Genomic DNA, 12,773 nt, shown 5'->3' on the forward strand with positions numbered 1-12,773 from the left:
CAAGGTCATGGCAGCTGTTATGTTTTGTTTTTTGCTTTCAGCTCCAGGGATCGTGTGTATGTGTCTGTCTGAGGTTTCACATTGCCACTTCAGCAAGAAATAGCGACTGCGTCATGATCGCAATTCAAGGCCATTCGCCGCCACACGCCGAAAACACAACCTACAGGTTACACACATGCCTATGTTTACTGCTTGCGCATATGTTCTCAAAAAATGAGAGGAGTAGAGTGTGAAGATTTGACTGACAGGGCTTCTTTGAATCTGGAGATTGTTTTCCAGACAGTGCTATGCACTTGTATTAATAGGTAGGTCAGAGGATACGTTATTTACACACTTCACAAGGTGCTGGAAAGCGTTAGTATGCTTTATGTATGCATAGCATGTAAGTACATAAAGATGTGTATTCACTAGAGATGTCAAAACAAGTTGAAATCACATATCAATATTTGTTGTGCCAATTTTTTTTTTTTAAAGTTGGCATTCATAATTTTAAAATTTAGAAAAATGCCTCTTCTCCAAACTCCATTCTGCTATGTAATGCCGACTTTTAATGATCCAACCAATTCTATTAGATAAAATTAAGTCCTACCTAACATTTATGTAAGTAAAATGTGTTGCAAATATTATTTTGTCATGTTGACTTTCAAACTGTCAGTCACACCCATCACAACTGGGATCTCTTTAATACATCAGTTGTTTCTTGTAGACACGTAAGTCTCCTGCTTCTCAGATGTTTCTACTGAGAAAAGATCTTATACGTGAGTTTCAGAAGAGAATGCAACAATATATCAAGACTGTTCTCAGGTTTGCTCAGATTGTATGTCAGCTGTTGTGTGTTTTGTGTTTCTTTGCATCTGTTCCTTCAGGAGAAACATCTTTTACCCCTAAAATTTAATATAAGATTAAATGTAAACATTGTTTACAAATGTTACCCTGGACCACAAGTGTTCCACAAAAGTTCAATGATATTTTGTAAATTTCCTATCGTAAATATATCAAAGCTTCATTTTTGATTAGTAATATGCATTGCTAAGAGCTTCATCTGGACAACTTTAAATATTTTCTCAATATTTAGGTTTTTTTGCACCCTTAGATTCCAGATTTTTAAAGAGTTGTATCTCGGCCAAATATTGTCCTATCCTAACAAATGGAAAGCTTATTTATTCAGCTTTCAAATGATATATAAATCTCAATTTCAGTAAACTAAACCTTATGACTGGTTTTGTGGTCCAGGGTCACATATATGAAATGGCTCATTTCCAAGACCACTGTATTAGGTAACAAAACAATTAATGCATTAAATAAAAAACAGCATTCCTAGCTAAAAAAGCTGTCCCATATAGTAAAAAACGTAATACGTGCCGATGTTGTGCGTCTGAAACGCGGTATTGACCATACAGAACTAAAACTTATAAGCTTATAATAAATGAAGTTGTCGACATTGTTTATAATGGTAACGGTAGTTTTGCCATGTCGTGTCTCTTGTAGACGGTTGGAAACGCGGGGTTATTAACTGAATTTTTAATTTAAACGCCATGTTTTTCGAACGCCGCGTCAGGCGCGAGACGTGGCAAAAGGCGGGAGTCCAACTGTCAAACGCGTTCGTCTTGCCTAGCGTATGTTTACATGGAAAAACAATGCGAAAGCAACGCGGCGGACGTAGAAATGCGTAAGTTCTTTTTGACCAATCACCATTATCATCCTCCCTTCTCCGTCCTCTCATAACGCCTTATTTATTAGCAGTATGACAGTCCATTTGTGGATCCGTTTTCTTTCTATTTCTGTCTCCCTCTGCCTTTCTTTCAGTCTTCCTTTTTCTGTTCCACAGCCAACACCGTTAGTGAGTATTGCTGAGGCAGGGTAATGTAATAGGGCCGGTAGAAATAGTGAAACACTCTTACATGGTGAGAGAACAGTACAGAGGGTCAAACAGTACAGAAAGAGAGAGAGACCCTGGATTAGTCATGTAGGCAGGATCAAGCTACAGCAAAGATATTCTGAATTCTAACAGATGGGAAGTGCTGTGTTAAAAGGGAATCCCTAAGAGGAAGACAGATTTTTGACTGGTCAGGGCTCCGTTTCTCATTCTGATCCATGAAAACTATCAGAATATATAAATAGTGCTGGGTAGAGTACTTATAAATTGTAGTCTGATTACAGATTACATGATGATAACTGTAGTTGGTAAAGTAATATAGGTTACTCTGACTACTTTTTAGATTACTTTTTACCTTAAATGTACCATACTGATATAAAGCAAAGAGCATGAAAACATATTCCATTATTTGATATCAACATCATAAAGTGCATTAAAAATTACGTTGTAATAACATGTAATTATGTAATCCATAAAACGTAACTGTAATCTGATTATGAGTGCTATAAAATGTAATATAGCCCAGATATGAGTCCTCAGTTTTTGGAATCTGATTATGTAATCCAGATTATGTGTATTTAGTTACCACCCAGCTCAGTATAAATAAATGTAATATAATAATATAATATATAACATATGCAATAGTGGTTCACAGCAGTTTTATGGGACTATGGGCACTAATTTAAGATGAATTGTGTCCTAATGCTAATGTTTTTCACGTAACTCCTTCTGCCTTAGCTACTTTCTTCTCTGCCGTCTCTTCTCACTTCAACTGCTATCTGTATGTCTGCCCAAAAGAAATTCTCCTCACCTCCTCTCCTCAGCCAAAAGTGAAGGAGGGATGAATGTCAATGTTAATAGCACCATGCAGAGGTCAAGAGTCAGTGAAATAAAAATAAATACATATGTACACTACCAGTCAAAAGTTTTTGAACTGTAAGATGTTTAATGTTTTTTAAAGAAATCCCTTCTGCTCACCAGGCCTGCATTTATTTGATTTTTAAAATTTAATATTTTTACTATTTAAAATGACAGATTTTTATTTGAATATATTTCAAAATGTAATTTATTCCTGTGATTTCAAAGCTGAATTTGTAGCATCATTACTCCAGTTACATGATCCTTCAGAAATCATTCTAATATTCAGATTTGCTGCTCAAAAAATTGCCAAGTTTCACTTATGAATAGACAGTTCAGAAGAACAGCTTTTATGTGGAATAAAAATCTTCTGTAACATTATAAATGTCTTTATCATCACATCCTTGCTAAATAAAAGTATTAATTTCTATAATTTATTAATATTTAATATATATGCAATATAAATAAATAAACAACTAGCCAAAATAAATAAGAAAATGCATACAAACTGCACAGGAAAAGACTGGAAATATTTGTGCTGTTTATCACATGTGTGTGTTTATGCGGTAAATATTTCACATCAGTTAGTTGAGACGACAGGATTGAGTGCCACTTTCCGAGGTGCCAAAAAGAAACTGCTGAGAGTTGACAAGCACACACAGTCATTCACATTAATCTCCATATGACAGACTGTGCTGTGACCAATACTGTAAAAGTTGTGATACATCAAATATACACAATATTAAAAAACTAAGCTCAAGAACATCTGCTCATACATATTACACCCAACACAGGGCCTCTGATTATCGCTCCATATATCAGCAGACCCCTGACACTGTCATGGAGTGTGGAGATGGTTTTGGCCCCCACCTTGACTGCCACCAATATGAGGAAACCAATAAATTTTGTTTTACCAAGAATATAAGTTGGTTTAAGCTCAAGTACATACTGTACTGAAGATCCTTGAGAAGAGGTGATTTATCTGCGAAGAGAACTAGATGCTGATGAAGGAATGCTAGAATAGCTATAGAAAGTGATTTATGAGATGAGGGACATCTGAAACCCAGCTGGGTTGATATAGATGTTCTTATGAATACAGTGTCACGTTACGGGGGATCACGCAGGGCTATGTATACCTACCATGCACTGGTGTTGTGTGTAAACATGTGTAAGGAGGTTCTTCCTGTCTTTCGTCAACTGTCTTAAGTATGCGTTAAGTATGAGTGAAACCCATCCTGGGTCTTTTTTGGTGGACACATGGCTCAATCATCGTAAATCAAGACAAATGTATTTCAACACCAGGGCTTAAAGGGCGACAACATAAGCTTGGGGATATAGTTTATGGCATGTTGCATTCCACTCAGAAAGTCTGAATTTGCAGCTACTGTACCTGTTTGGAAAAAAAATGACAATTAAATGTTACCTCATGTCACACTAGAACTCTTGTATTTGTATGATGTCACATGTTCAGACTTTTTGCAAATTTAACAGCATTCTGTGGTCAAAATGCATCTTATCCCTAAGACCTTCGTTCATCTTCGTAACACAAATTAAGATATTTTCCATGAAATCTTTCTGACTCTGCATAGACAGCAACACAACTGACACGTTCGAGGACTTGAAAGGTAGTAGTGACATTGTTAAAACAGTCCATATGACATCAGTGGTTCAACCGTAATTTTATAAAGCTACGAGAATATATATAATATGTGCGCAAAGAAAACAAAAATGACGATTTTATTCAACAACAACTTCTATTCCGTGTCAGTCTTCAACGCGCGTTCACGAGTCGTTCACCACGACGCAGACATTTCAGGAACATTCTCCATATAGTGGACTTCTATGGTGCCCACGAGTTTAAATTGCAGTTTAGAGCAGGCTCAAAAGGGCTCTAAATGAGAAGCAGGGTCTGAGGAAGAAAAAATTACTTTTTATACTTTTTTTATACTTTTTAACCTCAGATGCTTGTCTTGTGTAGCTCTGAGTATACTCTGTGTATTCCGGTTCAGTTGGGGTATGTTTAAAAACTTCCATCTTATTTTCTTCTCCAACTTCAAAACACATCTTGAATGACAAGGGGGTGAGTAAATTATCTGTAAATTTTTGTTCTGGAAGTGAACTTCTCTATTAAGGTTGAACCACTGATGTCACTATTTTAACAATGTCCATACTATCCTTCTGGTCCTTGAACATGGTAGTTGCGTTGCTGTTTACACTCTTAAAAATAAAGGTGCTTTAAAAGATTTGTTACAGCGATGCCATAGAACGGGGGTGCCCAACCCTGTTCCTGGCGATCTACCTTCCTGCAGAGTTTAGATCCAACCCTGACCAAACACACCTGTCTGTAATTATCAAGCGCTCCTTCAGATCCTAATTAGTTGGTTCAGGTGTGTTTGATCAGGGTTGGGGCTGAACTCTGCAGGAAGGTAGATCTCCAGGAACAGGGATGAGCACCCCTGCCATAAAAGAACCATTTTTGGTTCCACAAAGAACCATTCAGTCAAAGATTCTTTAAAGAACCATCTCTTTCTTACCTTTTTATAATCTGAAGAACCTTCTTTTGCCACATCAAACCTTTTGTAAAACAGAAAAGTTCTTCAGATGTTAAAGGTTCTTTATGGAACCATTAAGACAGAAAAGGTTTGGCACCGTGAAGCAACATTATTTTTAAAAGTGTATGGAGAATAAAAAAGCTTTTGGATTTCTTCAAAGATATCTAAATTTGTGTTCTGAAGATGAATGAAGGTCTTACGGATTTGGAACCACATGAGGTTAAGTAATTAATTAACAGAATTTTCATTTTTGGGTGAACTATCCCTTTAAGTTTGATAGAACAGTCAAAATTCAAATTTGAGATTCAAATTTAGAATTTAGAATAAAAAGGTCAGAAATTCTGAGAAGGTTCAGAATTCAGAGTTTGTATGTCACAATTCTGATGTTTCTTTCTTAAAATTGCAAGGAAAAAAAAAAACGCCAATTATCTTTGTTTATCCTGTAGTGGAAATAAAAAAAATTGTTCAACCAAATACATTTGTGTTTACATTTAGTCACATTTCCAAAAGCCATTGCTGTTACATAAAATTATGACAAAACTGAATTTTAAGGCAAAATTCATCAGAACAGACTATTCTTTTCCAGGTGTAAAAAAGGTGACAAAAACAGAACAGGTGTACAGTTCTTTGTGGTATTTCTGATTTTCTGTAAGTGCCACCTACTGTCTAAGAATGAAACTACAATTTTATTGAGGTCATCTGCTGTTTTTTACGCATTGGTCTGAACAAATCACAACCTGGTCTCATGACGAAAACGTACCTCTGGGACATATTTGATGTGAAATGTCCACTGGATTGCGCTAAAAGAGTGTTTGTTTTTCTCCCCTGGAACAGATGAACAGTACATATGGTACGTTTTATGTGACGTCGGTTTTGTATGTGTTACCGCAGTTCTGACTTAAAATGTCCGTTGAGTGGCGCTATAACTCTAATGCTCTGTGACGTTTTAAAATAATGTACCAATTGGACTACACCTAAAAACGCATCACAAGCATGCGGTTTTAGCTTGTTTTTGATCTCGAATCTTTCAGCTCTTTCATCATGAGTCATGTTTTTCACGGGGTTCCACAAGTCTTTTCCTAAGTCTAATTCCGGCTCTAAATTCGGCTTAGCTACCGAACAAGCTTGTTATGTCAGGAAAGCGAAACATATGAAGTTATAATCATAACTGTGTACGAAAACGACTAAGTCCTTGCTGCCTCTAGTGTTTTTGGAAACTTCAGTGATATGTACTTATTGGTACGAATTTCACATCTTGCAAGAAAGTTCAGTAGGTAGACAAATTGTATGCAAAAAAAAATTCTGCCAAACATTAATGTTGGTGTGAACAGGCCTTAAGCAGACCTCTTGCACTTCATTTCAGAGGTGGTTGGTTTTGTTAAAAATCTAGCAGTCTTAAAACATTTTTGACATGTCTATTGAGAAAATGAATGGGAAAAAGAACTTAAGTCGATAAGTGGGCAATCGCTATTGAGCTCCATCAGCCTCAATTGGGAGTCAATTTGAATCAGTTGTGACAGGGGTAGGCAAGTTTAGTCCTAGAGAACCGCTGTCCTGCAAAGTTTACCTTCAATCCTAATCAAACACACCTGAACAAGCTAATCAATGTCTTCAGGATTTAATAAGGCTATGGGGAGTTGAGGATTTTTTCTAGGTTGGACCTAAACTCTGCAGGACAGCAGCTCTCTAGGACTGAACTTGCCTACCCCTGTTCTAGGAGGAGCGTTTCAAATCAGTCACCTGTTTCCATTTGGGTCGGGATGTAGGCAGTAACAGCAAGGCTAGTTTGGAATGGAGCTTTAGAAGTTAAAGACAGAGGAGCAGACAGAGATTTACTGTGCGGACACAAGAAGTCAAATGGGACCTGATTATTAATAGTAGCATTTGATTCATTAGTGCCACCAAGAAAGTGATCTCGCACACACACACACACACACACACAATCCTTCATTCTCCTGCGTGTTGCGTTATGACCCAGTCTATCCTGAAATAGACATAGGGTAAGCCAGAGTATATAAGACGCCTGGTGGATCCCCGTCTCTCACCTTTGGCTCTCCCTCTCCAAGTCTCTCCTCCCGCCAGCTTTCCCTTCACACAGGTAAGGTTAGAGTTTAGGCATATCGCTTAGTCTGAGAATTTCCAAAGAAACGGACATAAAGGAAACAACTGTTAAAGCGGTATAAAATAATAATGTGGATAGTGTAACTTGTATTGGGTCTTGAAAGAATCGGATGAGAAACGTTTGAGAAATTTTGATTGCAGAATGGTATCTTGGAACATCTAAGCACATTTGAGAACTTGAGATCTTCTCTAAAGTTTTAAAGAAAACTCTTGAGCATAAGTTTTCATTCTGATTCCTGTCAAGAACCATTTTTTTATATGGGTTGTTTGCATAACCTGGCTTGCACTTGCTAAAAAAAAGCTATCAAAAGCTTTTTGAAGTGGTTCCAAGCTTTCAGTAAACCGTTATTAAAAGAACCATTTTCCTAGTGTGAAGAACTTTGAAAAATCCAAAAGAAACTGTTCCACTATAAAGAACCTTTGGTGCAATGGAATGGTTCCATGGTTGTTAAAAGTTCTTCAAGGAACCACAGATACCAATAAAGAACCTTTATTTTTAAGAGTGCAAAAGCCCATACATGAGGGTTCCTTAGATCTGAACCTTCTGGAGAACCTCTACACTGTAAAAAATAAAAAACATAATTTGTTGAATCAGCTTAAAATAATTTATTACCCTGCTGCCTTAAAATTTTTAAGTTCAGTCAACTAAAATAAGTTTAGTCAACTTGAAATGTTAAGTTGTACTAAGTAACAACTTAGATATTTGTGTTTGCTAAACTTAACAGATGGGTAACCCAGCTGCCTTAAAATATTAAGTTGATTCAACTCAAATATCTAAGTTGTCACTTAGTATAATTTAACATTTCAAGTTGAATAAACTTTTTTTGAGTTGACTGAACTTAAAATTTTAAGGCAGCCAGGTTACAAATTATTTTAAGTTGACTCAACAAATTGTTTTTTACAGTGTAGACCCCTTTTGTAGGTACTTCAGGTATTCTAATGATGTTCTTTAAGAACTTCAATGTGTATTTCAGTTGACCATTCTTGCAGGAACTCATGGGTTTTGCAGGTTCCTCAAAGAACCGACCTTCTCCAGAAGGTTCCACTGGTTTTACCCCAAATGTACACAGTTTGTCAGAAAGTGGAAAAACCAAATAGTCAACTTTTGACAGTCATTATGCATTAGAACATTCTGCGTGATTTATATCTATTTGTAGTTTTTATTGGCGAAGTTACTGTGGCAGCTGTGTAAATAGTTGCATAGAGCTCGTAAACGCCTACTGCGCAAGGAAGAATCGTTAAGAAAACACCATCTCATCTGTCACGCCGTATATATTTTTACATTTGATTTATTTTGGTTTGTTGTACTAGTATTGGCTAGCTAATGGTTTCTTTTGGTGTTCTGTTATTTCTTGTGGGCTCAGCATGAGGGTTTTAGGATAAGGCTTTTGTAATTTAGATGTAAACTGTAAAGTTGACACTTTAGAAGTGTAAAGTCTGGTTCAACATCTGCTTTTAAATGCCGGCTCTGGCTGGAGTTGCACAGTGTTAGATGAGGTTAAGCACTCAGATCTCTTTTAACGTCACAACGAAGACGCCTCAAATGTCACTTCACTTTATAATCTCTGATCTCACTGCCCCCCACACATATATAGTCGAAACTACAGAAGGATAGAGTTTCTCAAGTGGGCAAATACATTCTTCTCCGAAGGCCTTTCTGCCCAACCCAACTCACTTAGATGAAACATACCTCAACTTAAATAGACAAACATACAAACACATACACAGCTGTCATGCCTTACGCATGCCACCTTTCCAACGTATGAATGCTGTAAAGTTATTTACGGGCAACAGGAACTCTTGCAATCATGAGAGGCTGAGATGAGAGCAATCAAATCTGTTCTCTTGGCAGCGGAGCTCATTGTTGGTTAGTGTTCATTACAGCAGTTGCCTGAGCTTGGACACTAATGGATCTAATAGTAAGCTGATACAGCAGGAGGATTTGGTTTAACATCAGTACCTTTGGAATAGTAACTGCCATTTGCCATTTGGATATTAATGGGAGAATCAAATTAACTTGAGAATCAAAATTTGTCAGCAACATTTGTGATATCAACACTTAAAATTGGAAACAAAACTATCTGAACCCTTAATTCAGATAGTTCACTTAGTTTCTTTAATTTTTGAATGCAAGTTCAATTTATCAACCAGCTGCTTATGCTAATTCTACTATAGAACCCCTTGTGGACACTAGTGGCAAATGCAACCCACATAAATTGAGTTTTCATGCATCCAAAGGCATCAACACATGAAACCGAGCTTGAAAAATAAGTTTCAAGTTTTAGAGAACAACAGAAATCTGATGTACAGACATCGGGTTAAATATCTGTACTAATACAAAACCTGCATGTAGCTGTAAAACTGTTAGTTAAAGGAATGGCTAGCCATCTCCAAACTGAAAGACATAAGTAATATAAACACACAGAACAAGACAACACAATAAAATTAGCACCGGATTAGAGACATGACTGTAAAATCCCTAGTAATAAAAATAAACTCAACCCACTTCCATTTCATAAGTCTACTATTGCATAAGTCTCTTGTGTTATGTATATCACATGCATTGCGAATCAGAATGTAATGAATTAGATAATAGTTTTTCTGGCATTTAACTGAAAACAGGGAAAGAAAAAGACTAAATGACTGTTTTTTTCAGTCTGGGTTCCTGTGCTGTTCAAAGCCTGCTGGGAAATCCTGTAGTGTTGATTCACACACATACTTTGGCATCCGTTTCGTTTATATCAGTTATTATCACCTAATATTCCTTTCTGTCTCTCTGGTTCTTCTAGCTGTCAAGATGGCCATGAAAAACCTTTTGAAAGAAGACAATATCAAGAAAGCCCTTGATCAATTCAAAGGTGAGTTTAGTAATAAATAATAATTGGCAACACTTTATAATAATGTTCCACAAAGGGTTAGTTAACCCAATAATTACCCCATGGTTTACTCACCCTCAAGCTATCCTAGGTATATAAGACTTTCTTCTTTCAGACAAATACAGTCATAAGTTATATTAAAAAAAAAAATGTCCTCTTCCAAGCTTTATAATGGCAGTGAATGGGTGTTGAGATTTAAAAGGCCAAAAAAGTGCATCAATCCATCATAAAAAGTACTCCACACGACTGGGTTAATAAAGGCCTTCTGAAGTGAATCAATGCAAATATCCATATTTAAAACTTTATAAACCATAATCTCTAGAGAGTGGTTTTCCAGCCAATGACGTATAACATAGGCATAGCGTAAGCTCTGGTTAATATATGTTAGTCTCGTGAGAACCATGTTTTGTTTACAGCAAAGGAAAACCAGTCTTCTCTTGGCTAATATCAAAATCCTCTGAAAGTTTTCTTCACAAATCCTTGTTTTGTAGTTCTAATTCATGACCAGTGTTTTGTTTTGTTTTGCGTCATACGTCATCCACTGGAACGCCAGTCTCTCATGAACAGGCGTACGACAGTTAGCGAAAGCTAGAGATTGTGGTTTATAAATGTAGATATTTTTCTTACACCAACAGAAGGCCTTTATTAAACCCCTGGAGCTGTGTGGAGTACGTTTTATAATGGGTGAATGCACCTTTTTGGGCTTCAAAATCTCAACACCTATTCACTGCCATTATAAAGCTTGGAAGACATTTTTTTTTTATTCTAACTCTGAATGTATTCATCTGAAAGAAGAAAGTCATATCACTGTAAAAAATAGAAAACACAATTTGTTGAGTCAGCTCAAAATAATTTGTTACCCTGTAGCCTTAAAATTTTAAGTTCAGTCAACTAAAATAAGTTTAGTCAACTTGAAATGTTAAGTTGTACTAAGTAACAACTTAGATATTTGTGTTTGCTAAACTTAACAGATGGGTAAGTAACCCAGCTGCCTTAAAATTTTAAGTTGATTCAAATCAAATATCTAAGTTGTCACTTAGTATAATTTAACATTTCAAGTTGAATAAATGTTTTTTTGAGTTGAATGAACTTAAAATTTTAAGGCAGCCAGGTTACAAATTATTTTAAGTTGACTCAGCAAATTGTTTTTTACAGTGTACACCTAGGAAGGCTTGACGGCGAGTAAATCATGCAGTAACTTAAATTTTTGGGTGAACTATCCCTTTTTGGGGTTAACCGTGTTTTAACGTAAATAGTTAAAATACGTCACAACTATCTTACTGATATCATGCTAAGTTTTAATGTTTATTGACTTTAAATAGTCAGTGTAAGGTATAACTAACCCCATGAGACGTTACTTACCGCTTATTTAAAATACAAAGTGTGTATTTAAACGTGTAATATCTTACCTCACAGACTTACTGTGCCTTACTGTACACTTACGAACTGAAGGGAACGAGTCGATATTGTCAACAGCGTTAATGTCATCAGCTGAAGTGTGTTTCTTATAAACAGCTGCGGACAGCTTCGACCACAAGAAGTTTTTTGACGTGGTGGGGCTGAAGGCTCTGTCTGCTGAAAACGTGAAGTTGGTCTTCAAAGCTCTGGACGTGGACGCCAGCGGCTTCATCGAGGAGGAGGAGCTAAAGTAAGAGACGCTCGTAAAGCGGCTGCGTGGTTTTATATTCGTGTCAACTCTCTCTGAATAAAATCCTTTGTCCCAGAGCTGTAAATTTGTTTTATTCGTGTGTCGTTTGGCCCGTCTTAGGAGCTGGTGTCTTATTCTGCCTTTATTACTGTCTCCTGTTGGCCTCAAGGACACAGCGGGACCGAGAGCGATTCCCGTTTGCATTGATTGGCTCTATATATCTCCTCTGGCAGCATCCTTGCCCCCTATTATTCATTATCAGTACATGACTGTCCATCATTGGCCAACAGCAAGGAAGCACGGGGTTGCCAGATTGAGAATAAGACAAGAGTTCCACAGAGAGCCATCAGACCTATTTTGTAATACAGCTCCCAAATTGCATGTTGCAATGTTAATGGATAAATAATTAAGTTCATTAGTTAAGTTACTTAAGATAGTTAAGGAGTTTGATTATATTCTTAAGTTATTGTTCCAAACTTTTTTTTCTTATTATTATTTTTTTTTTTTTTCAGGGATAAATGTCTAACTTGCACTCTAGAACAGTTTTAAAAAGTATTCCAATCATATTATCATATTTAGTCACTGTACTGTTGTGCCCAAGCGGTGACCTGGGTTGCCAGATTGAGCTTTATCCATTCTCTTGGACAGGTTTGTGCTGAAGGGCTTTTCTGCAGATGGCAGAGATCTCACCGATAAGGAGACCAAAGCATTCCTCGCTGCTGCCGACAAGGATGGAGACGGGAAAATTGGCATAGATGGTGAGAGAACTAGCACTCTTAAAGGAACAGTACCACTTAAACATTATAAAACACAGTGTCTAAAGTTTCTAAAATGTAAGAAAT

General features: G+C 36.7%; 1 protein-coding gene across 2 annotated transcripts in view; it reads left to right on the top strand.

Moving 5' to 3' along the window:
• The window catches only part of pvalb7 (parvalbumin 7), a 30,652-nt gene that overhangs the window by 17,350 nt on the left and 529 nt on the right, over nucleotides 1-12,773 (top strand). Inside the window, exons 1-4 of one of the 2 annotated variants that reach the window (XM_051094873.1) lie at nucleotides 7,242-7,384; nucleotides 10,197-10,265; nucleotides 11,799-11,931; nucleotides 12,580-12,689. In XM_051094873.1, the coding sequence (XP_050950830.1) occupies nucleotides 10,205-10,265; nucleotides 11,799-11,931; nucleotides 12,580-12,689 (304 nt within the window). In that variant the 5' untranslated portion in view covers nucleotides 7,242-7,384; nucleotides 10,197-10,204. Of the gene's footprint in view, nucleotides 1-7,241; nucleotides 7,385-10,196; nucleotides 10,266-11,798; nucleotides 11,932-12,579; nucleotides 12,690-12,773 lie in introns of those variants that run through there. The other variant, XM_051094874.1, reaches the window with a different exon arrangement.

The sequence above is a fragment of the Labeo rohita genome, chromosome 22, assembly GCF_022985175.1.
Source record: "Labeo rohita strain BAU-BD-2019 chromosome 22, IGBB_LRoh.1.0, whole genome shotgun sequence".
Classification (NCBI taxonomy): Eukaryota; Metazoa; Chordata; class Actinopteri; order Cypriniformes; family Cyprinidae; genus Labeo; species Labeo rohita.